The following is a 25,143-nucleotide window of genomic DNA, read 5'->3' on the forward strand; positions in this document are numbered from 1 at the left end:
AGGTAAGCGCGCTTGTTTGGGGCCGGAGTGATGTTGCTGCGTGCACTGCGGTCTTAAAGAGGGTCGAGGTTGTCGTCGTCGTCGTCGTCGCTGCGGGTTGCCCATTGTGATGGTGTGATTGTTGCTCCCACTCGTCGGTTACCCAAGCTACCCACAATGACGCACCATCGCAAAACTTTCCCACGGTCAATCTGCACCACCCACTTGGGCTTGGCAAGCCACTTCTAGCCGTCGCGAGCTGCAATCAGCCTGTTCCCGGCTCGGTTGCGTCCTGCTCGTCGGCATTGACGACGGCTCAAACGACGACGACAAGCGTCGGGACGTAGCAGTGCCCCGTGCGCCGCTCAGACTCGGCACTCGCCGGAATCGGGCCGTAACTCGATCCCACCCCACCCCGCACAGGCGCTCCTCATTTGTCTGGCGTGAGGAGCCAGTCTGTGCGTGGCCCCTCCTCCTCCGACCCCACCACCTGCTCCCACCTACTAACACAGGTACATACACAGGCTACATGTACAAACAGTTCTCCGTGCCATGCAAGGTGGTCACCATGTCTACTCCCGCCGCTCTCTACTCCCTCCGCATCTCCTTCATGTACCGCAGGTTGGCCGTGTTGGCCTCAAAGCCTGCCAGTCCCAGTCTCCCCCTCCACTCGCGCACAAACTCCCCCATCATAAAGTCATAGACCCTCGAGCCGGCCTCGATGCCATTGAAGAAGGCCTTGAACTCGGCGGCACGCTGCGCCAGGCTGTCGGGATGTGACGCGTACCCGACCAGCCGGTCCCACTGCGCGTCGCTCAGATCTGTTTCGTCATCGCACGAGAAGCGCACAACCCGGAGCTGGAGGGACCGAGGTAGCTTGAGCAGCGGGAATGGGTCGAGGTCGGGCTGTGGCCTCTCAAAGGACGCACAGAATCGGCACTTGGGTTTTGGGTTGCCGGTCGTGTTCTTGTCCTTCGCTTTCATAATCTTGCGCCCTTTGGGGCCGCGTTTTGATGTCGGCACCTTGGCCGTAGTCTGCTGCTGGCTCCAGACCGAGATGCCGTTATCGACCTTGACCCATTTGCCGGTCGCGCTTGTGCGGAGCCTGTCGCACTCGCATCGCCGGGTTCGGCTCAGCAGCCTCTGCCTTGATTCCGCAGCGGCGAGGGCCAGCTGTTCAACCTCCTCCGCCGACACGGGAGGACGAGCATGGATTACTATCCGAGTAATCGGCAGGAGCTGGACAGCGGAGCGTCCTACACGGGTGTAGAGGTTTCGATTCCGTTCCAGAAAGGCCCGTCGGCTCATGGGCATCGTGTCCAGCAGGTATTCCTGCTCCACATCGGGAATGTCCTCGTCCATCTCGGTGGTCGTTGGAAACTCGGTTCCAAAGTACTTGACGCCGCGAGGCTGAGCAAGTCTGCCTCTGATGTGAAACGGCATTCCTTTCTCGGCCGCAGGACGCTCCACCTCGTCCATATCTTCCTTGCCACCGTAGCACAGTTCCAGCTGCTGCAGCGTGAAGTTGTGCTTCATCAGGGCATCGAGGAGGACGACGATTCCCTTGTAGCCGAAGTGGTTGTACGACAGGTCGAGGGACTCGATCGAGCGGCAGCGCGGCGAGCTGAAGAAGGCGGCGAGAAACGGCACCGCTGCGGGTTCGAAGATGCATCCCCGTAGGTCAAGCGTGCGGAGCTTGCTCGGCGCGAGCCTCTGGAGAAACTGGGCGAGGCCGGACACTGAGATCGGGTTGTAGTTGAGGGTGAGCTGGTCCAGGTCGCAGATGTTGAGGTCCTGGGCCGCATTGTCCACGTCAAAGAGCTTGCCCATCTGTGCTGTCAGAAGCGATTCTTCCATCCGACCCACCTTGATGCCGCCGTATGCTACACTGAGCCACCGCAATGACCGATCCTCGGACGCGTATCGCAACCCAGCCGATAGTCCGTTGTCGCCCAGGAGATCCTCCCCAAGGATGATCGAGTAGAGCCCCCACTGGCCAGCGTTGCGGTCGCCTGCATCTGGTTCTTCATCTTCGTCGGTTTCATCGCCGTACAGCAGGTCGGTGAGGCTTTCGAACAGCTCGACGACGCCCTCCGGGCCAAGGTTGTTTTTGCGTGCGTCGATTTGCTCGACCCGCCGTGTGACCTTGGAAAGGATTTGCTGTGCTGTGTACGGGGTCAGCATCCACGCCCCTTCCGAGAGTCGGGCACAGCGCGCATCTCCTTGGTCCACTAGCTCGTCGCGTGAGCGGCCGAGTAGCTGCCCCTCCACCTTCCTCGCCGACTTGACCTCGCTCACACAACCAGTAGAGTCCACTCACCTCCCTCCACACCCTGGAGATCCAAGTTTGTCGCAGTGATGAGACTTCTCCCAGCGAACGACTCGACTACGGGGCCACGGCCCTCCGCGACCATCTTGCCGCCGTCCTTGGTCGCCGCCCCGAGAGTGGAGGAGATTGCGGGAATAATGCTTGCTGTTCCTGTCGGCTGGGGAACCCCGCAGCGGCTCCCAGCTCGAGGGTTGTGCTATGGGGTCTGTATCGTGCTGGTTGTCCGTGAAATGAGGCGGACGCAAGTGTGTCGATGCTCGGAGTGGTTGTTGACGTGTCGAGAGCAGCAGCAAGCAAGGTTCAAAAGTCGCCCCTCCCCCTTGGAGTTGCCGTGGTCGTCGAGTGTGACCTGCTGAAACGGCAACACGTGTCATTACGTCAGCGGCGACAAGTCATGCCAATTTGCTCCCGCCGAGATCCTTGAGACGCGTTCACAGAGTCGCGCGTCTTGGCCGTCGATGGGCAACTGGTCCCTCCACTTTCCAGCCCCATCTCCCATCTCGGTCTTATCATACGCCTCATCCAGAGACCAGCACAAGATAGCAGAGCAACGGTGAGCGTTTGCCCACGCTGCAACCCCGGCGTATGTGCTCACGCTGCGGCGCACAGGGAATCCGGCGATAATGCGCCGAAAATGACCAGTCTCGGGAAACAAACTTGGCCCGGCTTCACGGCATTCCTCCGGCCCTTCCTCGCCACGGAGCTGAGCCGCTGCACCCGATTTACCGGGTGACATTGTAGGACCTTGGCTTGGGGAGAGGTGAGTTGTCGGCGGTGATGTCTCTGTGTGATGCGCACAGTGCATTTGCTGACAGCCTGCAGCATGTCCGGCACCCACCTCGACCAACTTCGATCGCCCAGGCGCAGTGGCGGTTACCATGACCCGACTCGCAACAACCCAATCTGCCTTCGAACGTCACGTCCATCGCCATGCGCAAACGACGTCAAAGCGTGCGAACTGCCAGAGCCAGCTCCAGTCCACCACGCTACGGTGCATTTTCGGGCAGATCGACGGCAGCGGCACCCCGTCCATGTCCTTCACATCACCTACTTTGGCGACGATGACGACTGAGGAGGCATGATCGACAGCCACTTCCGTGGATGTGCCCACTCTGAGCGTTCCCACCGGAAACGGGCGATTCCTGGAGCATTCGGTGGACATCAAACGCCCTCTGTCAACCGTTCCCCCATGCTCCCAGGCGGCGGTGGCAGCTCGGCCGCACGCCGTAAACAACCGACCATTCTTTTCCCCGCAATTGCTCCGTGCTACCGTTTCATGCGTACGCGACACCCGGTCGGCGTGAAATCGGGCACCAGGCGTCACGGAGTGACTCTGCGGTATCGTGCGTGGTCGGAGCACGGCGTGCACCGGTCTACTATATATGGAGTGCGTGAGGAGACCCACAGGGACCCCATAGCCCCACCCCTACCAAGAGACCGACAACTCACCAGCACAGCAACAGCAACCACGATGCCGTCTCTGGCAATCTTCCTCGGCGCCTTTGCCTCGTTCGCCGGCTTCCTCTTCGGTGAGTCTGCATGCTCCGAGCTCGCTGACTCTCAGGCTATGACACCGGGTATATCTCGGGCATCAAGGTCATGGCACCGTTCATCGAGACGTTTGGCGCGCAAGAGCACGGCGAGTGGGTCCTGCCCACTGCCACGTCGTCGCTCGTCACGAGCATTCTCTCAGTTGGAACTCTATTCGGTGCACTCTTTGCTTCAACGATCGCAGACAGGTTTGGCCGTCGCTGGGGCATCATCATTTACATTGGTGAGTGCCAAGACTCGGCTCGGCCTTGGCGCGTTTGTCATGGAGCTGGCGGCTGACAGCTCAGTTCTGTTCTGCATCGGCGTTGCCCTTCAAACGGCCTGCAAGAATGTCGGCGGCTTCTCCGCTGGCCGTGTCTTTGCCGGCCTTGGAGTAGGAGGGACGAGTGTCATCGTGCCGGTCTACCAAGCCGAGTGTGCTCCCAAACACATCCGTGGCTTGATCATCTCGGCGTACCAGTTCTTCATCACCTTCGGCCTGTTGCTCGCCGCAATCGTCGTCTACGCCACCCACGGCCGCGCCGATGCTTCCTCGTACCAGATCCCCATTGCGTGAGTGTGGTTGCCCGGGATTGCCTAACACCCGCTAGGATCCAGTTCGTCTGGGCTGCCATCATTGCCATTGGAACCGCTGTGCTCCCCGAATCGCCTCGCTGGCTTGTCATGGCGGGGAAGGACGACCAAGGGCGCCGCGCTCTCTCCCGACTGCTCGGCCAGCCCGTCGACTCTGAGACGGTCACCACCCACTACGCTGAGATCAAGGCCAACCTCGACCACGAACGTCTCAGCGGCAGTGGTGGCTGGCTCGACGTCCTCAAGAATGGCGAGTCGAGGAACTTTGCTCGCATCATCACCGGAATGGGTATTCAGGCGCTCCAGCAGCTCTCGGTGAGTACGGGCCGCGGAGCACTGGCTGACCGGGGCAGGGAATCAACTTCATCATGTCAGTTTTGCACTGTACCCACCTGAGCGCTTCAACTGACGATTCAGCTACTACGGCACCCAGTTCTTCCAGTCCTCGGGCATCACCAACCCCTTCGTCATCGCTATCGCCGTCAACACGGTTTTCACCGGCATGACGGTCGTGGGCATGCTCACCTTCGACCGTGTCGGCCGCCGACCGCTGATGATCTGGGGTGCTGTTGGCATGGGCGTCGCCCAGATCATTGTCGCTGCTGTTGGCGTCGCGCACCGGAACTCGGACGACCTGGTTGTGCAGAAGGTCCTTGTCGCCTTTGTCTGCATCTACATCTCCATCTTCGCCTTCAGCTGGGGCCCTGGAGGGTGGGTCATTACCGCCGAGATGTATCCTGTGAGTCCAATTTGACCCGGAGACTGGAGCGGGCTGACCAAACCCAGTTCGCCCTGCGCGCCAAGGGCATGAGCCTGTCGACCAGCACCAACTGGCTCTTCAACTTTGGGATTGGGTGAGTCTGAGCGTGTTGTGTACGGCATCCCGCTGACACCTCAGCTACGCCACGCCGTACCTCGTCGACAGCGGCCCCGGCAATGCCGGCCTCCACACCAACGTCTTCTGGATCTGGGGCGGGTGTTGCGTCATCGCGGCAGTGTACTCCTACTTCGTGAGCTAGCGACACCTCAATTAGCGTAGCTTGCTAACTCCCTCAGTTTGTGTACGAGACGGCGCAGCTCTCACTCGAGCAGATCGACATCCTCATGCGCAAGTCGTCGGCGATCAAGTCGAGGTCGTACGGCAAGTACATTCTCGACAACGACCTGCACGACGACGAGATGGAGCAGTACACGAACCGCCCGGCTATCAAGTTCGGGGACGCGGAGAAGGCTAGCCAGGAGGAGATTGAGGGGAAGTGAGAGTGGCGGCGGGTGGGGTGGTGGGCTATCGGGCGGGCTATCAATGCTCGGCACCTACACGCAATGGCGCGTGGTATGCTTGACACGCTAGCCCCAGCGTCTGATATGCTTGATACTGTTGTCTTTGTCACAGGGATGAACTGGTGGAACAGGCAGGTAGAACATGGCCGGATGCGGGGTCCCAGCCGCGGCCCCGGCGTGGCGCCACAGCCACCGTCGGCTCGCCCCTTCCTCGGCTGGCCACTCACATCCCTCGCCCTTCTTCTCAAAGCAAAAGAAGCAGCGGCGCACAGCACCCCCAACACACGCAACGATGCATGTACGCAGGCAAAAGCTATGTGGACGAGTTAGGAATCGAACCAAAGACCTTGACAAATCAGTCGCGAGAGGCAATCAGCCACCTGCGAATGTCACGCTCTACCAACTGAGCTACACGCCCGTCCGTTGCGCACTGCTGCGCTAGGCCACGACGGGGATCGAACCCGCAATCTCATGATTACTCCTCGTAAGTCGTAGTCATACGCCTTGCCATTGGGCCACGCGACCATGATGGTGGGGGGTGGGAGCGGGGTATGAGCGCGTGGTCTGGCGGGTGCCGCGCCGCGTCGGTACGCCTCGGCGTTGTGATGGGGTGCGAGTACGCCTCGGCGTTGTGATGAGGTGCGAGCCGCTCTGGGCCAGTGCTAGGCTGGTGAGTAGAAGGTCGACCATGTCTCGCCCGCCTTCCCCCTCGACCTCAGCCCCACTCTCCCATGCCGCCCTAGTACACATACATGCTATACAACAGTGTCTATGCCCATGCTATGCTGCTACGCCGCTACGCCGCTAAGCCCTCCCCTTGCCCTTGCCCTTCGACGACGACGGCAGCGGGTCCGCGTCCTCGTCCTCGACCTCCTCAACGCGCGCGGCGAGCGAGTGCGGCTGTCCGCGGGACGAGGACCCGGCCGAGCCCGAGCCGCCGACGCCGAGATCCTCCATGGCCGCCGTGAGTTCGGTCACGCGGGAGCTGCTCGGGCTCGCGCCGTTTGGGATCTCGGGCGGCGGGGCGGCGCGCGCCTTGCCCTTGCCCTTGGCCGCGGCAGCCAGGTCACGGTTCACCGCGTCGTCCTCCCAGCCCATGAGGCCGTACTTCTGCAGGAACTGCGTCTCGAACTCGGCACCCTGCATGCCGGCGACGAACGGGTCGTCCGTCTTGAGCACACGGTGGCCCTTCATCCAGTCGCGGCGCTGCCGAGCGAGCTCGCCGAGGCTCTTGCGGTCCTTGAGGTGGCTGTAGATCCGGGACCACTGCCCGCGGCTCAGGGCGGCCACGTCCTGGCTCGAGTACTCCGCGATCGTGACCTGCAGTTCTGGTGGCAGCTTGAGCACTGGGAACATGGTGAGTTCTGGCGGTGGTGGTGGGTCGGTGGTGTCGTCGGCATCCTCCGCCTCGATCGCCTCAGCTGCCCAGATGCCGTCCGCGCCCTTGACCCAGCGCTTGGGAGTCACGAGCTCGGCCTCCTCGTCGGTCGTCCAGTCTTCGTCGCTCTTGGAGTCTTCGTCGTTGAGCTCCTCGAGGTACGCCTCCTCGAGCTGTTCGAGCTCGCCTTCACTGAGCTCGTCCTCGTCGGACGGCTCCTCCCACAGGTGCCGGTACGCCGAGGACTCGCGCTCCTTCTCCTTCCGCTTCTTGCGCTTCTCCGCCTCGATGGCAGCTGCCGCAGCCTTCTTGACTTGTCGCTTCGCCTCGGCCTTGGTTGGTTCCCGGCCGTGCAGGATGATCCGCGCCGGAACCAGGACGCGCGTCACGGCCTCGTTGACGCGGCCGCCCAGCTCCTCGTTGCGTCCCAACACGTCGAAGATCTGGTCGTCGATGATGCTCGACAGTTCGTCGTACTCCTTGGCAGGCATGTTGGCGATGGCGAGTTCGGTCACATCGGGCTTGCCGCCGTACCACTCGTGTTCTCTAGGAGCGCGCGAGTAGTATGGGTCGTTCGTCGCGAACAGCTCCAGCTCCTCGAGCGTGAAGTTGGAGCGCTCCAGAGCCTCCATGACAACCTTGAAGCCCTTCAAACCGAGGTTGTTGTACTTCATCCCCAGGCGGCGGAGGGAGCGAGACCTTGGCGAAGCGAGGTACTCTGCAATGGCTGGCGCGACCGACACGGGCATCACACAACCCTTGAGCTCGAGGTCGCATAACCGTCCCTCGAGCTGGCTGAAGAAGCGGATCGCGCCAGCCGGAGAGAGGTGATTGTATCCGAGGTCCAGCGTCTCGAGGTGCGACGCGTTGATGTACTCGACCATCTGATCGACATAGGCCTCCTCGAGCTGCCGTCAGCCCACGTCCCAACACGACACTCACCTTGATCCACGCGCCGCGGCAGTTGAGCCTCATCATGCCATGATCCTCGGCGCAGTACTTGAGCGCGTAGAGCAGGCCCTCGTCGCCAATGTTGTTGTCGCACAGGTCGATGGTGCTCATGCACTGCGGTTTCATCAAGGGCTTGGGCCGCTTGGTCTCTGGGAGCCGCCGTGTCGGACAGCTCGGGACGGCCTGGTGCCGAATCGTCAAGCCCTCGAAGAGGACGCGGCAGCTGGCTGCCGTCAGCTGGTTATGGCCAGCGTCGATCTGGGCCGCGCGGTTGGTCGTCGCGTTCAAGATCTTGATGGCTGGGGTGGGGGAGCGGTCGGTGCGATGTGCGGTGTCGGTAAGGAGCGGCGCGGAGTGTCAGCTTCAAGGACATGCGTAGCAGGCTTCGTCTCGTCCCACTCCATCGCCCTCGGTGGTGAGATCATGGGCGCGCACAGAGACCGGCGTGCCGCCCGCCCACCGAGGCGTCATACAGCTGGAGCCGGGGCACACCTCGGCATTCCACAGCCGCAGCGGTGCCCGGTGCCGTCTCTGCAGCCCACCGACCCCACTCGCTACGCGCACGCGACCACCCCAAAGTACACTCACCGCCCTCTTCGCCCTCGAGCTCGAGGCGCTCGGCAACGACGCGGTCGCAGCTCGGCAGGAGCTCGATGCCGGGCTCGGCGGCGAGGTTGATCTGCTGGAACGCCATGTCGTCGGGGTCGTGCGTTCACCGGCGACAGGCGCGTGTCGTTCGTCGTGCTCGTGGTGTCCAGGCGATGCGGGGGCCAGGCCGTAGGCGCGTCGAGTGTGGAGTGGTTGTTGACAAGCAGCCGAAACGCGAAACCAGCAACTTGTCGAGTGGGCGGCGGCGGGTGCGGGGCGTCAACGGCGGAAAATGTGAGGGCCACGTGGTCCACGTGGCTGCACGCGGATCCTTTGTTGTTGAGTTGTGACTGCGGGTGACGGGCGATATGCAGGTTGAGGAGGCTGCACGGTGCTGCTGCGATGCATATGGATGCATGCGAGGTGGGGGTGAGGCAAGTGGATGGCGGTGAAGAGTATGCGCGGTGGTAAAAAGTGGTGGAGTGCAAGACGCGCCTGGTGCTTCCGTTCTGGCGGTGCGCGTCTGCTCGGTGCAGCGCGTCATGCCCGTCGCCGTCGCGTCATTCAAGCGAGCAGGACACTGTACAACATCACAATCACTCTCTACAATGACTCTTTCGACTTTTCGGCACCTTTCACCACCCAGCACGCACTCGTTCACCCCAGCACGCGCACCAACCAGACCCGCCGAGCACGACTCGCTACCCCCACCCACCGCTTCTCTTCCACCACACCGCACCTTCGAAAATTAGTCAATCCACTCCTTCTCACATTGTCTACCCTCTACCAGCTCTCCACGACCAACGCGTTCGTCCTTGCCCATCCCGCCGCGCCGGTCCTGGGCCTGCTCCGCCGATTGTCACCACTGCGCCGCTGTCTTCCTCCGTTCGCCGACCGCACGCCAGTTCCACCCAAAGCCATCCAAACTGTTCTTGTCCCCACTCCAACATTTCCCTCGACTCGCTATACTGCATCTCCGTGACATTGCGCGCTGCACGATTTTACGCTTGTTTCCATCCCACCGCAAGGTGCTCGGCGTGACCGTCGCCGGCGCTCCTTGGGCCGCTCGACCTGTTCGCCCCCCACATCATCTCCACCAGTCAGCCACCACAACCAGTACTGTCCTCCCGACGGGGTCCCACGGACCTTCTCAGTGAGTCCATCGTGCTCCAGGCAACACTCACCCCAGCGCCACAGGTGCCGACGCCGCCGTCGGTCTGCCCGCCCCCCTTCCAGCATATCCACCCCCCTCCCCCCTCCTCCCGTGCCCCAATCAATCTCTTCCACCTCGCGCGACCTCTTGATCATGCTCTCACCGTGCTCGCCACCACCGTCTTCTCGTATGTGCGAGATGACATCCGCCAACTGCCCATGTCGTGGGCCAGCCGACGGTCGTGGCCAGGAGACACGGTGCCCAGAGACGTCGATGGATGGACTCGTTCTCCCGCTTTTCACTGTCACTCGCTCACCGCTCGTTCGCTCACTGCTCGTGTATCGCGAACCTCCTTGAGTCTGTAGTTCCAACAGCATCCACCACATCATCAAGGTTAGCACACGAATGCAACTCTTCTGTGCTCGCAGCCGTGTTCCCGCCCTCTTTGATAGCGGTAATACTCCAGAATGCATCAGATTCACCGTCACCAAATTCCAACTCTCTCTTGAAGACCATCTACGGCTGGGCCCCACTTGTTGTCGTCGTGCATGTACACGCCGACCGACCAGCGGCATTCGCTCGGTTCACACCTCCTCGCGCAGAAAGCAAAGACCAGTCGCGCTGCACCAGGCGTCACCTCTCCACCCCGCACACGTGTAATAAAATAAATACCAGTGACATCAGAGTCCCTACCCGTGACGTGAGGGCTGGCCCAAATCGACGGGGCAGGGGCAAGCAAACCCGACGGGCCCGCCACGCCGGCCCCCTCGGGTTGACCGCATGGAACATACGCACCAAAAAGGTCGCGACCCCCCCCCCCCCCAGGAATCCCTTGCCATCGGGATTCGAACCGGTGACCCGTTTCGGGGTGAAATGGCCACGTCTTAACCGTTTGACCACGCCACCCTTCAGTCCGGGCTGGGAGGAGGCCGTGCGCAGGGCACTTGAACGGCTCGAACTGCACCTGGCTGGCACCACGTAATTTTCCACGCGGCTGCTTGTCACAACTTCACTTTGACGCGTCCAAGGAAATGTACCCAGACATAGTGCTTGCACCACCATGCAGCGCGCGCAGCGCGTCAACGCTGACGCGTGCACCACCACACACACAATCGTCCATCCACAACACAGAACTACGCACCACCACCCAAACAACCGTCCACACCTACCCACACACGACACACAACACACCATACCTCTACACACAACGACAATTTCCCAACTCCCCGCGCCCACTCGTTCAACATTTTGCATCGCCATGCTTGATCACCCAACACGCGCGCGCGACACCACCCCAGCCCAAATCGTTACTCCATCCAATCGCACCCACACTCCTTTCGCCCACGCCCGTGCGCCCGCCACGACGCCTTGGATCGACGGATGCGTCAGCCCCTCATACAATACACGCGTAGGTACGCCCGTCGTGTGCGTTTGGCGTGTGCATGGGGCCTGTGTGCGTGGCACTCGCCAGTGAGAGTGGGCTCGCGGGGCGAGCAGCGCGCTGGGCCAGTCACCTGGTATTTGTGCAGCTGGGCAGGACGCATACCACTATCGCGCAACACGCCGCTGCTTGTCACCTGCGCGAGGCACCAGGCCTAGGGTGCAAGCGGGCTTGCACCCACGACAGCTCCCAAGTCCACTGACGGTCACAGAGCTACACCACGCCGCGCGCACCACCACCGCCAACACTCTCTTCTTCACCGCCGCCCGACGCCAGACACGCCATCCATTACACAATCCTCTTGCCCATGCCTTCCCATCCATCATTGTCCATATCTCTCGCCTGGTGCTGTCACCGAAATGCAAACATCTGATGACTGTATATCCCCTCGCTCTGAGCACAGCCGCAGATGTCGCAGCCAGCTGGACAAATACGGTGCTTCTGCACGACGGGCCACGGTGCACCATATTCATGCGCCAGTTGGATTACCGCTGCCGGTGCAGGACGCGTTGAACGAAGCGGACTTCATTCCCCAGCATGCTGCCGCTTGCACCGGGCACCAGGTATTCCGGGCACCAGGTAACCGGGCACCAGGTAATAATTGCAAGAAATGGAGGCAGAAATAATGGCCACGAGGCTGCAACCCGCCGACCCAACCACGGCGCAGCAAAAGGCCCGAACAGCAAAAGGTTGCCAACCTTCCCAGGTTCCTGTCGTGCCACCGATTGGAACCCAGTACCGCCCCGGGGTTGATGAAGCCAAGCTGCACTTGCTGTCTTTCAGCTTGGCAACCCGGCCCCGGTTTGGATGCCCACTGCATTCTGGCGCGCACTTGACCGTCCCACCCGTCCACCCACCACTATGCACCCGCACGTAACAACACCAGCATGCAAGATGCAGTAAATTATTGAACAGCTCGAATACACACCTACATGGTTGCTGCACGCTGCCTCTTGGGGCTGACCCCAGCCCACCCAGCCGCGCGCAGCAGCCATGCAGAATATACTCGAGGTCGCATTCCATCCTTCAGCATGCTGCTCCTCGCAACCGGCACAACATATTATGGATTCTCTGGTTAAGCAAAAGATGGACATAACGGTTGCTGCTGTGTCCCCCACCGACAACTCGTTGACGCGACGGCGGCGGGCGGCTGCATGCAATGATGCTGGCACCCATTTTGTCCTCCAGCACACCGTCGCGTGCAATAGACCCCAGGTAATATTACCTGGCGTTTCTCTGACAATGTCAATAAATCGCGCACAAAATAATAATTTGTGCCAGCGTCACTGGGACCCAGACGTCATCCACCTCGCGCGCCGCCTACACCCGGCCTCCACCTCATCTCGCCGCCAACCCGCCGACCCAACCGTCACGCAGCAAATGGTCCGAACAGCAAAAGGTTGCCAACCTTCCCAAAGTTCCTGTCGTGCCACCGATTGGAACCCGGTACCTCCCCTGGACTCATGAAGCCAAGCCGACTTCAAGTTGGTGTCTTGCGGCTTAGCAACCGCATCCAGGTTCGGGTGCTGGATGGGTTTTTGGTCGCATTTAACCCTCCACCATGCTCCCACCCGCACACCACATTATACTATGCTTGTACACGTCTAATGCACAGATTGCTGATGGTGCTTGCAGTGCACAGTGCATGCGCTGCAGCCAGCGCGGGCTTGTGTCCGATTTCTGTAATTTTGCAAGCTAATCGTGTCCATCCACTCCTATTGCGCAGGGGCACGCACTGACATGATTAAAATGTTGGAATGCATGCTGCAGGTGTGTGAATGCTCGATTGGCTGTGTTGTCATTTTTGTTGACGTGTGGACACAGCCAGCGGCGGTGGACGGTGCTTGGTGGGTGGTGGGTGGCAACTCTCACCACTAGCCCTCGCAGACGCGACGCTGTACACCAGCGCGACGCGTAAACATAAGCAGACAACGCGCCTAGGCACGGTCCAAATTAACTAAGGGTCACGCGTAATGAAGCTGCCCCTCCACCACTCCATCTCGCCTCCCAGCCAAGTGGCACCTCCACCTCGAGTCCAGACCACGGTCTCTTTACCTCCTCCATCCCACCGCGCTGTCCGGACCGGCCCCTCTGACGTCCTGCCCGCTCTTCCACCCAGCAACCCACCACATTGACCTTTTCCGAAACGCCGAAATACGCCTACTTGCAAGATTAAAACACCTCGGGAAACAAGGTCGATGTAGGCAGAACATGTAGTCCTGCTAAGTGTTCTGCCTACGTTTGTACAACCTTCATCGCATGCAACCTTTTTGCGGATCGTCGCCGTTTTCCCAGCTGTAGTGCGTCTTTGCAGTTCCTGCCCGGGGGTATACTGACGGTAAGCATGGCCAGTTTCCAAACCGATGGTACTCGAAGTGCGACCAAGCTTCCAGACTCCCACATCCAAATGGCATCGTCACCCGTGATTCACACACATGCCGCAGGTGTATGCACTCTCTAGCGGTCGGTGATAGCATTGGCTCTGCATGCCGATTTTGGATGCTTACGAACACGGCATGGAAGCATCCTGCAGCAGCCGGTCACACCGCGCGTAGTGCCTTTGCAACCCTACTACTCCATGTGAGATAAAACATCGCAGGTGGATGCCAAATAATTCCAGCGGGTGGTAGTGTACTCAAATCTGTGGGATGTTTGTTGTGAGCACCACTAGGTGGGTAGTGACGACAGCAGCGTGCGTAACGAGCGCGGCAGCCCAGCAGCGTCAGGCAGAAAATGGCAGGAACCGCGCGACTGATTTCGCAAGGGTCCGCAGCACATGGCCAGGCCCGGCCCACAGCCTCTCTCCCTCTCTCTCACTCCCACCCAGCCAGCTCCGCCTCTGGCCTCTCGCCTTCGAGTAACCACAGCCAACCATTTCGACGAGCTCGACGCCCAAGGACCAAAAAGACGGCCAAAAAGGCAAAAAGACGGGTGCTAACCGCCACCCCCGGTCAGGAGAGCCCCGGCGCCCAGTGGTAAGTCACTCGCTGTCTCTTACCACTGAGCTATGGGCTCCGTATCTCGGGGGCGAGAGCGGGAATCATCGAGCGGTTTTAACCCTCGTGGGTGGTTACAACACCCACCTGGCTCACGTGAGGGGTTGGCTTGTCAATTGTCAACAACTTGCAAAACCATCCGACCAATGCTTCACCTGCTTCACACCTTGCCCATGCTCGCTCTTCACTCTCCTCCTCCCTACATCCACCCCTGCATCCCGAACACCACGGCACGCACAGGGTACCAGCTCTGACATGACGCGGGTTGCAATCGTGCACCAACGTGGACGACTCACGGTCAATGTTTGGTGAGTGGATGCCTTGGGTTTCCATCTGCTTGTGCCCTCCTTCCCCTCGATCACCTTCACTCTCGCCCTTCGACCTCACCACCATAACCTGTAGAGGCCAGATACTGACCTGGCAGTTGAGTGTGAGGTCGTTGGAGGGCACGAGGATGCCAATCCCCGACCCGGACGCGGACGACACCACCCCAGCAACCTCGTCGACATCGCCGCCCGTCTCGTGTCCAAACCCAACCCTCTTCCGACCACCCGCATACTCCCCGCAACAAGCATCTATGCCCCGCCACGGACCCGGTCAGCACACGTCGCCGATCAATGTGAGCGACGTCCTGGCTCCCTGAATTGTGCGTTCACCGAAGCGTGATTGGACCGACACCCGATGGCGGCACTCTGATTGGCCGGAAGCGGACACCGACATCGTGGCGGCGCACAGGAGCCAGTCGTGCTCTCGGATACATGGTGTCGACGTGTTCGGTGTTGGAAATGCGGGAGGTGGGCAGGTGAGTGGCGCCGTCGATTGGAGACTGACTGGACGGCGCCATGTCCAAGCAAGAGGGGCTGTCCTTCAACCGCCCTCCGTGGGACGTCCTTCAACCGCCCTTCGTTGGACGGACGCGGCGCGAGTCATGGGCACGCACGATGCGGCAGAGCGCCCTTGCAACCGCCACTTCGACCGCGGTCGTATGGATCCATCAGGGCTGTCTGTTTGAGCAGCGCCCCAAGCGGTCGTCGTTCGTCTGGACACGATCGATCCACACGCCCTCTCCACCACTGCCACTCTCACTCACGCCCGTGGCCGTTTCAGAGACGCTGAACCAGGTGGGTGTCGCATGCATGATGGAGTTGAGCACTACTCATGGCGCTGGCCGGTCTACCTCATCCGAATCGAGCACACGGTTGCGATCGACAAGGGTGACAAGACCGTCAGCCCATCGGCTGCCTTGGGTGGAGCCCCTCTGCATTGCTGTTGGCGACGACTCGACGTCCACTAAGCATTGGCCTCCGAGGCGCGGTGCCACGTTCGCTCCGTTTTGTCGAGCCAGCTACAAGTGAGCTTCCATCTGTAGACGATCTGCGACCTCGAGCGACCACTTGGTCTGTCACGTGACTTTGCGCCGGTTCGGTGGTATGCCTGAAGCAACCCGTCGCCTCTTCGCGTCTGGAATGGCACCCAATCTGTCGTTATGTATAACACGACACGACCAAGATGCCATTCCTGTGAGTGAGTGCTTCCTTGCAACGCATATGCAGCCTGGTCTCATACTGACTCGCAGTCGCCCTGGCGCTTCCCCAAATACGGGGTCATGTCGCCGTGACCGCCCCAACGACGACAACTCCCCTCAACTCTAAGGTGGTGCACGTCAGCAATGTTAACCACAGTCCTTCATGTAGGGAGGGCCACATGGTCTGAGGAGGGAGGTGAGAGATTACGCAACGATGCTGCACTGATGTGCCTTCAGAGAGGAGCATCACGACGAGCCCGGTAAGGCCCCCGAACCCTCGATTCCGGCCGCGCACGTGAGTGAGCAGCGACCCACCCTCTGGCGACTAGCACTGCAATGCTGCATAACTCGACCCACTCGACAGTCGGGCCTGCACAGCCGCCGCGGCTCCAGTGCCTGGCTCCGTCGGTAGCTAATGGACTGGACAAGTCTATCTTGACGGCACGGGAGTCGAGGCATCAAGCATCGGAACACGGCCGCAGAGGCAGTCCGTCAGTCACCCCGGTCCCTGGGCAGATGACACGCCTCTGCACCGCCTGCAGCCGTCGTGCGTCGTCTCGGCCATTTTGAGATAGCGTTCGCTGGCTCGTCGTCAACCAACGGCGTCCTGAATAGCGGTGACGGGCATTTGATGCCCGCGGTGCCCCTGGCTTGGCATTCACCATTTGGTGCGTAATCTCAGACCCCTCTCCTCTGATACAGCTGATTTCAGTTTCGTATCGGCGGACACGGCCAGGGGCAAGTAACGGCCACTGCCAGTCGGGCACAGCACTCGGCGAGCAGCGCACATCGTCCGCAGGTGGTCGCGGGGAGCAACGCGGCCAAAACATCGGGGTCAAACACTGCTTGCGTCAATTGACCGTCACTCGCTCGGAGCCTAGACCCGGAATGGTGCTCAGTGCCCCGTCCTAGCTAGAGCTGAGAAAGTGGGTCGAGTCGAAGTGCCGAGGTACTTGAACTGCTGAGTGCACCACTGGCAGCCCCCAAATCTCTCGACTGTACTTTTCGCGACGCGCCGACTGACCGATACTCCGTCTCGCCACCACCATCAGAACCCGACTTCGACACGACGCGTACTGATCTTGCACACTCGGCGCCATGGCGATTACGGGCCGCGTCGCGCAGCTCGCGCTCCTCGGGGCCACACTCGTCTTCAGCCTCATCGTGTTGGGCCTGACCGGCTACCTCATTGGAGTCTGGGACAACGCATTGAGCTACGGAGGTTCAAGCGGAGGCCGGGGGGACGATCGTAAGTGACCTTGGAAGGTGGCGTGGAGCTCGGCACTGACTGTATCTAGTGGTGTATAGTGCGTATCCATGGGAAGTGCGGAGGCTGGCGCTGACTATGGCTAGGCTCAACAAACAGCCGTTGTAGGTGTTCATGGAGAGTGGAGCCTGGCGCTGACAGTCCCAGACCAAACGTACCTGACATCGGTGTACACAACCATCTGGTCGACTTTCCGCACAACCAGATACTCCGACCTCAGCATGATGAGCATCCCGACCAGCACAGGAAGATTCGGCACGTACTACGACTTCGAGTATTCGACTCTTTATCGGACCTTCACGACGAGTGATTACGACTACACATACGTGACGGTTACCACGACAGGTAATCGGTATGGCTACAAGCGTGACGCCGAGCAAACGGACGTGGCCGACCCCGTGCCGACGGACGGTCCGACTCCGGCGGTCGAGGCTCCACCAGCTGGACCTACGTCGCCGCCGACAGGACCCCCTGTTGTCGAGCGTATTGTCGAGGTTGTTCCTGTTGAGCGCGCCGAAGAGGCAGAGCTCGAGAAGCGCAAGAAGGGCGGCGGCGGCGGCGGCGGCGGCGGCGGCGACAGCGGTAGCAGCGGGAGCAGCGGCAGCGGCGGCAGCAGTGGGAGCAGCGGAAGCAGCGGAAGCAGTGGAAGCAGCGGAAACAGCGCTGTCGAAACCGCCTCTTCGCGCTACTGGAGAATTCTTGAAGACATGCACGCGCGCCACATTGTGATTCTAACATGGGCTATTCTCGTGGCTTTGTTCGTCATTGTCAAGTAAGTCCTAGAGGCCCCTGTTGACACGGCCGCTGACCTCAACACAGCCTGATCGTCTCGCGCTGCAAACCGAAGACGGTCTTCGTCTCGGTACTTGTAGACCTTATCATCCTGGGATTCCTCATCCTCTTTGGCCTTGGCGGTCTCGCGGCCGTTTCCGCCCTTGGACCGTTCGCCGTGGGATCGTGAGTGGAGACCATCGGATACAGCAGCGGCTGACCATCTACAGAATCGTCTCGGCCAACCTAGCCATGGGCTGGCTCCTATGGATCATTGTGAGTGGCCGAAAGACAAACCGAGCAGGTGCTGACGATCGCAAGCTCCTTGGTTTCTGGCTGTTCGAGTTATTCTACGTGCGCAAGTTCTGGCCCGGCAAGGCCAACCTAAAGAAGAGCCTGCGCACTCTTGAGGAGGAGACGCGCGCCGGCGTCGACAAGCCCGTCATGGCCCAGGTGTACCCCGACCCGGCGCTTGCCGCCGGCAATCCGCTCCTCGCGACGGATGGTACCCCCGCGCTCGGTGCTCCCCACGTCGCTGCCCACCCCGGTATTGGTATCGGCGCTCCATCCGGCGCGACATCGCCCACGCTCGGCCAGCCCGGGCACGTCTCGATGGTCATGTACACGATCCCGCTCGGCGCGCCGTTGCCGCCCGGCGCCATCCCGGCGCCGACCCCTCCCGGCGCCGGTGTGCAGTATGTCTACGCCTTCCCGCCCGGCACGCAGATGCCGAGCGCCGACGGCGGGCTGCACCCGCCCATCGCGCAGTCTGTGCGCTCGAGCTACGTCGCCGACACGTGGACCGACTCGACGCCGCGCACCGTCGACCCGCTCCTCCCCGCGCCGGGCGAGTCGGCCGCCGCCGCGCAGCCGGCGCAGGGCTACTTCCCGCCGCCGCCTGTCCCCGGCGCCATCTCGCCGCCGGGCTCGCCGCTCCCCGCGGCCGTGACGGCGCCGCTCTCGGCGCCGACGTCGCCGCCCTCGAACCCGTACACTGCGTCGCCGGTCGTCAACCCCCAGTCGCCGTACGTCGTCCCGGCCGGCAACGACCCGATGCGCCTGCCCAACGTGGAGCAGGACGCCGGGCCGGTTTCGGGCGCGCCGATCCGCGCGCTCCCGACCGTGCCGGGCGGCGGTGTCAACCACAACGGCTACCCGAACGAGAAGGGGTCGGCGGCGTAGGCGGCGGCGTAGGCGGCAGCGTCGGCGGCGTCGCGTCGTCGTAGCTAGTAGCTAGACATGTTATATTCGCTGTAGCGCAGTAGGACAATGCATCGTGTGCGAATGTGCCGGCGCGCTGCTCAGCTGCCGCAGTGGGGACAATGCAACGTGTGTGCGAACGCGGGGTATCTCAGCTGCCGCCGTCACCTCCCCCTCCTCCGCCGCCGCCATCGCCGCCCCCACCACCGCCATCACCCCCTCCGCCCCCGTCCCCGCTGCCGCCGTAGTCGAAGCCCGAGCCTCCCGGATCGTACGAGTACGCCCTGCCGTCAGCGCGCCCCGGCCTCAACTCACGCATAGTGTGCCAACCCAGCGCGGGCCATGCGCTCGCGGTGCATCCTCGCGCCCTTGAACGCGAGCTCGACGCGCTTGCGCTCCTTCTCGCGCTCTGCCTGGGCCGCGGCGGACCGCGCCCTTTCGCACAGCACACAGCCGGTCAGCTGGGCGCGCTTCGCCTGCCCGAGCCCGCGGACGTGGTACTCGTGCCGCAGGTCGATGGCCGCCAGCCACGGGTTGTTGTCGTGCTTTGCGAGCGCGGCGCGCGCGTCAGTCCCGCGGTAGCCCTCGGACAGGAGCTTGGCCAGCGCCGCGTCGGGCTCGGCCTCGGGCGCGGGGGAGGACTTGCGCCGCTTGAACCAGGACATTTGGGTGAATGGACAGAGAGGATGCGGCTCGCCTTTTGTTAGCTCGGTGGCTCGGTGTTTGACCGCGCGGTGCGGTTGCCAAGATTCGGCACTGCCCGAGTCGGTGCCGCCGCCGCCCCACCCCCACTCCCCCACCCTACGTCATCGCGCCGCGTTGAGCGACGCCGCACTTGGCATGTCGCGGCTGCATGCACTGCAAACATACCGTCGTTGTTGCACCAGCGACAGTGACACCAACCACACCATGCTTGTGCAGCTTGTGCAGCTTGTGCAGCTTGTGCCCACCCACCCCCGCACCATGACACAGTTCATAACCATAATCGTATCAATCTTTCATTCGCCCACTCAGTCTCAATATGAATCAAACGCAAGCGGTCACCGGCAACTCGGGCCCGACAACCGTGGCCCTCCACACGCCTAGTATCCACCCACAGCCACGCCGTGGCCCACCACGCCCACCTTGTGGCTGTCGTAGCTCATCGCCTGGTAGTCATACGTCTCCACGTCGAGGTAGTTGAACTGCGAGCGCGTCGAAGTAACAGCCGGCTGGGGCTGAACGCGGACAGGGTGCGGGTGGCCGTGGTGGTCACCACCGACGTACTGGTGACCGTGGCCGGAGCTGTAAACACTGCCGTCGACGTAACCCTCGGTACGGGCACCGTAGGTGTCCTGCTGCGAGTAGCCACGCTCCGCGTACGGGTTCTTAATCGGAGCAGAACGGTTCATGCCAGTGTCCCAGCCGCGGTATCTGTCCCAGCCGTGGGCCGAGCCGTAGGCCAACTGGGTGCTGCTCGGAATGGGAGCAGAACGGTTCGTGTAGTCGCCGTAGCGGCGCGGCGGGGTGATGGTCGCAATGGGAGCTGAACGGTTGATGTTCCCGTCGTAGCCGTACGACTGCGTGTCATACACAACGTCATACGCATCGTAGGTGGTCGAGACATGGGCGTACCCGCCGTTGGTGTAGGCCGTGGCGCGCGCCTGAGCCTGAGCAAAGAGGTCGAGGTCGCGGTTGTCAACCACAGGCGATCCATACTCGACACGCTGGTAGCCGCCGTGAGGAGAGTGGGTGTGGTACTGGCCGGAGTGACGAGGAGAAAGGTACTGGTGCTGGTATCTGGCCGAGTGGTCGTAGCAGTCGTCGTCGAAGCTCTCAGAAACGCAGTTGGCGACGTACTGCACCCCGACATGGTGGGGGTAAAGGCGAGCATGGTGGGCGCGATGAGCACTCTCCTCGAAGCGGAGCTGGTCAATGTTGACAATGCGCTCCTCGCGAGAGCGCGCCTCCTGGAGCCAGTGGTCCTGGGTAACATTGTACTCGTCGTAGACATCCTGGCGGTTGAAGGCTTCGCATCCAGTGTTGACGGTGACAACAGGGGGCGACGGGTGGTGAACGTGGGGGTGAGGGCGATAGGGAAGCTCCACATGGGGAATAGGGTCTTTATGAATGCCGTGGCGATCGGGACCGGGAAGCCGCACGCCACGGTGGTTGTCCACAAACGGAGGAGGGTCTTTATGAACGCCGTGGAGATCGATGTCGGGAAGCCGCACAACGTCACGGGGGTCGACCACATGTGGAATGGGGTCGGGATGAACGCCGGGAGGAGGGCCGATATCACCCACAAGCTCGTGCTTCTTCTTGTGGAACTCTTCGGCGACCTTGGTCTCACTAATCTCGACATGCTTGCCCTTGCGAGTGTCCTTGACAAACGCTTCGTCGCGGATTTCCTCGACGTAGGCCGTCTGCTTGCCACCGTGGCGGATGTTAGAGGATGATCCGACGTCGACTTTGGCGGTAGCAACCTTGGCGTCGTTCGAAGTCGTGGTGGTGGTAGTCGTAGTCGTCGTTGTAGTCTCCGTGCTCTCCGACAAGCTGGAGCTGCTGGCTTCAGCCTGGGCCTTGTTGGCCACCTTGGTGGCAGCCGTAATGCCGCCCGAAGTCACGTTGCCGATGATCTTGGAGCCAGTCTTGGTGGCAAGGTCATTCGCAGCAGAGATGCCCGATGTGACGACTTGGGTGCCACCCAGGCCGGTTGCCAGTCCGCCCGCGCCAGCGACGGCTCCAGCGGTGGCCGTCGCAAAACCACCGGCGGCGGTGGTGAACCCGGTCGTGGCAACGTTGTTGATCTGGCTGCCGATGCTGCTGAAGCCACCAGAGGTGACGTTGCTTATGTTCTGGCCAATCGACACCTTGCCGTGGCCCGTGCCGACAGTCTGTCCAGTGATGCGACCACCGACGGAGCCACCGAAGCGACCCTCCGAAACCTCATTGAAGGTCGTTGCAACGGCAGTGCCCTCGGTCCGGCCGCCGAGCTTGGCACCAGAGAAGGTGTCCTGTTGACCAAAGCCGACAGTGCTGCCCGTGATCTTGCCGTTGTGCGTCTCGGCGTGGGTGGACGTGACCGTCATGGTAGACGTTTCGTTGTGCTCCTCGAAGTTGTAGTCCTCGCGCTTGTCCTCAAAGCGGCCGTGCTTGCGTCCTTGCTTGCCCCCCTCGATGCTGAAGTCGGTGATGCGGGTGGTGTCAAAGGTGGAAGTCTTGGTGTCGCTGCACCCGTTGAGGGTGTTGTTCTCGTTGTGGTGGTTGCCGACGTACACTAGACCAGCCTTCTTGATGCCATTACCGACGTATGGGCCGCCAGCAACGTTGGCCCCGATCTTGATAATGTGGTGTCCATTCATATCGGGGACTTCGCTCCTGCCTTGGACGATGTTCTGGGTACTACCTTGGTTGATGTTCTGGTAGTCCTGCTGGGTGAGGCCAGCCCCAGCACCGATGCCAAGGTTGCCGCCGACGGCACCGCCGATGCCAGCAGTGTGGCTACCCGCAAAGGCACCGACCTTGCCACCGACACGCCCTCCAGCTTGAACACCACCGTGGATACCGTCGTTGAAGTTGACACCGGCACCCAGGCCGGTCTGGCCACCGAACTGGCCACCGGCGCCAATGTTGTGTCCGTCGAAGTTAGCACCAACACTGGCACCTGCGCCGCCTCCGACCTGGGTGTTGAAGCCGATACCATTGTTGAAGTTGACACCGACCTGGCCGCCCGTCTGGGCCCCAACGCGGCCGCCGACGCCCAGCTGGTGACCGTTGAGATTGACCCCAGCGCCGGCGCCACCCTGAGCGCCAACGCCGCCGCCAAACCCAACACCCTGAGGGCCGCCCCAGCCAACACCGGCGTTCGCACCGACCTGGCCGCCAGCTTGGCCACCGACTCCGAATTGGTGGTTGCTGGTGTAGACGCCGGCGCCGGCACCACCCTGGGCACCGACACGACCGTCGACGCCGACACCGTACCTGTCGCCGTGGATACCGACGTTGGCACCAGTCTTGCCTCCAGCACCACCGCCGAAGCCAATCTTGTGCTTGCCGGCATGGGCCTCGATGTTGGCGCTCACATCACCCGAGATGCCAATGCCGAGGTCTAAGCCATGCTTCTTCTTCTTGGGGGTCTCCTCGTAGGGGTAGTTGTAGCCATCGGGGCCCTGGTAGTACTCCTCGGGTCCCGGGCTGGGAGGGCGGTTCTTCTTCTTCTTGTTCTGGAGTGGTATCAGCTTGGAACCCCAAGCATCATGACCTCGGCAGAAGCGCGTACCTCGAGAACCTCGGCGGCAATGAGGGCTGCGGCAGCGGCGCCACCGCCAACAAGAAGGCTTCCCATGAGACCAAGACCCTGCTTCTGTGGCTGCTCCGCCACCACAACGGCAGGAGCGACCTGGACGGCAGGGAAGGCGGTGGTCGTGGAAGTAGTGGTGGTTTGGGTGGTCTCGATGTCCGTGGTCGCCGCGGCCGTCGCAGTAGACGTTGCAGCGGCAGCGGAGGTCGCAGTCGCGCTAGCCGTGGCGGCAGCGGTAGTACTGCTGCTCCCACCGATGACGTTGTTGATGATGCTGCCGAAGCCGCGCTCGCCAGTGGGGACACCGCGGTCGACAGCAATGGTGGCTGCCTCGGCAATCGACTGGGCGCCGATCGCAGCAAGGGCAGGTTCCTGGGCGAAGACCTGAGCGACCGAAGCCTCCGCCTTGTCTGCGATCGTGTCGACGACGCTGCGCGTCGCGGCGTTGGCGGTAGTCGAGGTCGAGGTGGCTGTCTCGGTCGAAGCCTTCACCTCGGTCGAGGTGGCGACGGCAGTGTCGCGCTCAGTCGTAGCCACTGTGGTAGCGGCAGTAGCGTTGGCTACTGCCTGGTCAGTTGATGCCGCGGGTGCTTGCCAATCGACGTCAACCAACGAACCGGTGGGAATGTCGTCGCCCACCGAGGGCAGGGCCGACACCGGGAGCGGGGGCGAGGACTCGACTGCGGGACCGACTGGGGCGGTGGGGCGCTCCCACTGGGTCGTGGGGGGCTCGGTTGTTGGGTTGACCTGGGGTGTGAGCTGGTGCGCTAGGCCTGAACGGTTGGAGTCGGGAGGGCGACCGGGGCAAGCACTTACGTAGAAGAACTGGTTGTGCTCGTCGTCGAACTGCTTGATCCTGGGTACAATGTCAGTGCTGTCTCAAAGCGTTGTGTATAGAACAGCACGCACCAGCCCGGGGGAAGATCGTCGTCGGGCGGGAGGGGAACGCTCGCCGCAACCGAGGGGAGGACGAGCTCCGAGTTGACGACAGCGGTGGGTTGGGTGCTGGCGCTGGCCATGTTGGCGTCGTCTAGTGGTGCTGTGGAGACCTCGACGTCCAGACAGAGGGTCGCTGTGTTGTTTCTGTTGGTTGAAGGAGTGGAAGTGGTGGGATGGGAGGAAGGTTGAGCGGCGGATGACGGATAAGTAGGCGGTTGATCGTTGGCGAGGCGCATGTGCGGTGCGGTGCGCGGCTGGGTGGGGGGCAGGAGGGGAAGGGAACGGGTGGGTGCTAGTGGGAGAAGGTGCAAGTGCGAGTGGCTGTAGCGGGGGTCTGTGCGCCGCGCCGCGCGAAGGGAGGGGCGCAGCAAGGGGGAGGTGGGTGCGAGATGCGTCAGTGTTGTCGCCGTGGCGTGATTGCGTTTAGACGGGGCGTGGACGCGAGCGAGCGAGGACGGTGCTGTGCGCGGCCAAGGCGCATTGGTCGATCACTGGTGCGAGATTGTGGAGGGACGTGCGGCGCAGAAGCCAGACGACGACAACGACGCGGTGGCGCGGCGTGGCGGCGGCGGGCGCGACGATCGGCGTGGTGCACTGGGCGTGCCCGGGCATCTGGCGGGCCCCGACGCGACGCGGTGCTGCTGATCGATCTAGGCGAACAGGGCGACGAACGGCCACGTGCCGACAGCGTCGACGTCGACGTCGCTCTCTTCATCATGAGGTGTCGAGGTGCAGAGGTGCCCTCGCGCCGCCCAGGCCACGAGTTGGCTGCACCCGGCACAGCTGTGAGCTGCTGGTCGCTGGTGGCCGGGCAACCAGTAACCTCCACCAACCTCCAACCACCCCAGCCGGCACCCAGCCACCGCCACCGCCACCGAACCGCACCACCATATCGCGCACCCAGTCGGCTCATCGACGACCGGCAAGCAGCACCTCTCA

At 62.0% G+C, this 25,143-nt stretch overlaps 6 protein-coding genes and 2 non-coding genes across 8 annotated transcripts; 2 read left to right on the forward strand and 6 right to left on the reverse strand.

The window, feature by feature from the left end:
• Positions 1 to 567: 567 nt before the first annotated feature.
• Q8F55_005807 (uncharacterized protein) lies at positions 568 to 2,393 on the reverse strand (the record flags this gene model as incomplete). The annotated part of the gene is made up of 3 exons (XM_069354290.1): positions 568 to 1,809; positions 1,846 to 2,144; positions 2,300 to 2,393. 3 exons carry the CDS (start codon positions 2,391 to 2,393, stop codon positions 568 to 570), a joined length of 1,635 nt encoding a protein of 544 aa, XP_069208932.1.
• A 1,386-nt stretch (positions 2,394 to 3,779) lies between these two features.
• SNF3_2 (Plasma membrane low glucose sensor) lies at positions 3,780 to 5,692 on the forward strand (the record flags this gene model as incomplete). The annotated part of the gene is made up of 9 exons (XM_069354291.1): positions 3,780 to 3,837; positions 3,873 to 4,082; positions 4,147 to 4,411; positions 4,450 to 4,747; positions 4,786 to 4,802; positions 4,850 to 5,171; positions 5,219 to 5,286; positions 5,331 to 5,442; positions 5,489 to 5,692. 9 exons carry the CDS (start codon positions 3,780 to 3,782, stop codon positions 5,690 to 5,692), a joined length of 1,554 nt encoding a protein of 517 aa, XP_069208933.1.
• A 339-nt stretch (positions 5,693 to 6,031) lies between these two features.
• Positions 6,032 to 6,131, reverse strand: Q8F55_005809. The gene has a single exon. It is a non-coding gene; the product is annotated as a tRNA-Ala (tRNA).
• Positions 6,132 to 6,153: 22 nt separating this feature from the next.
• Positions 6,154 to 6,238, reverse strand: Q8F55_005810. Its single transcript has one exon. It is a non-coding gene; the product is annotated as a tRNA-Arg (tRNA).
• A 279-nt stretch (positions 6,239 to 6,517) lies between these two features.
• On the reverse strand, positions 6,518 to 8,736 carry Q8F55_005811 (uncharacterized protein; the record flags this gene model as incomplete). Its single annotated transcript, XM_069354292.1, has 3 exons — positions 6,518 to 7,999; positions 8,034 to 8,341; positions 8,631 to 8,736. The coding sequence occupies 3 exons, from the start codon at positions 8,734 to 8,736 to the stop codon at positions 6,518 to 6,520; spliced, it is 1,896 nt and encodes a 631-aa protein (XP_069208934.1).
• An 8,107-nt stretch (positions 8,737 to 16,843) lies between these two features.
• Positions 16,844 to 18,965, forward strand: Q8F55_005812 (uncharacterized protein; the record flags this gene model as incomplete). The annotated part of the gene is made up of 7 exons (XM_069354293.1): positions 16,844 to 16,994; positions 17,044 to 17,052; positions 17,099 to 17,116; positions 17,160 to 17,784; positions 17,832 to 17,969; positions 18,014 to 18,059; positions 18,105 to 18,965. 7 exons carry the CDS (start codon positions 16,844 to 16,846, stop codon positions 18,963 to 18,965), a joined length of 1,848 nt encoding a protein of 615 aa, XP_069208935.1.
• Positions 18,966 to 19,294: 329 nt separating this feature from the next.
• Q8F55_005813 (uncharacterized protein) lies at positions 19,295 to 19,648 on the reverse strand (the record flags this gene model as incomplete). Its single annotated transcript, XM_069354294.1, has 1 exon — positions 19,295 to 19,648. The coding sequence occupies one exon, from the start codon at positions 19,646 to 19,648 to the stop codon at positions 19,295 to 19,297; it is 354 nt and encodes a 117-aa protein (XP_069208936.1).
• Positions 19,649 to 20,065: 417 nt separating this feature from the next.
• On the reverse strand, positions 20,066 to 24,284 carry Q8F55_005814 (uncharacterized protein; the record flags this gene model as incomplete). Its single annotated transcript, XM_069354295.1, has 5 exons — positions 20,066 to 23,188; positions 23,245 to 23,828; positions 23,883 to 24,012; positions 24,082 to 24,121; positions 24,175 to 24,284. 5 exons carry the CDS (start codon positions 24,282 to 24,284, stop codon positions 20,066 to 20,068), a joined length of 3,987 nt encoding a protein of 1,328 aa, XP_069208937.1.
• Between the last annotated feature and the right edge of the window lie 859 nt (positions 24,285 to 25,143).

The sequence above is a fragment of the Vanrija albida genome, assembly GCF_041260175.1.
Source record: "Vanrija albida strain AlHP1 chromosome Unknown contig_4, whole genome shotgun sequence".
NCBI lineage: Eukaryota > Fungi > Basidiomycota > Tremellomycetes > Trichosporonales > Trichosporonaceae > Vanrija > Vanrija albida.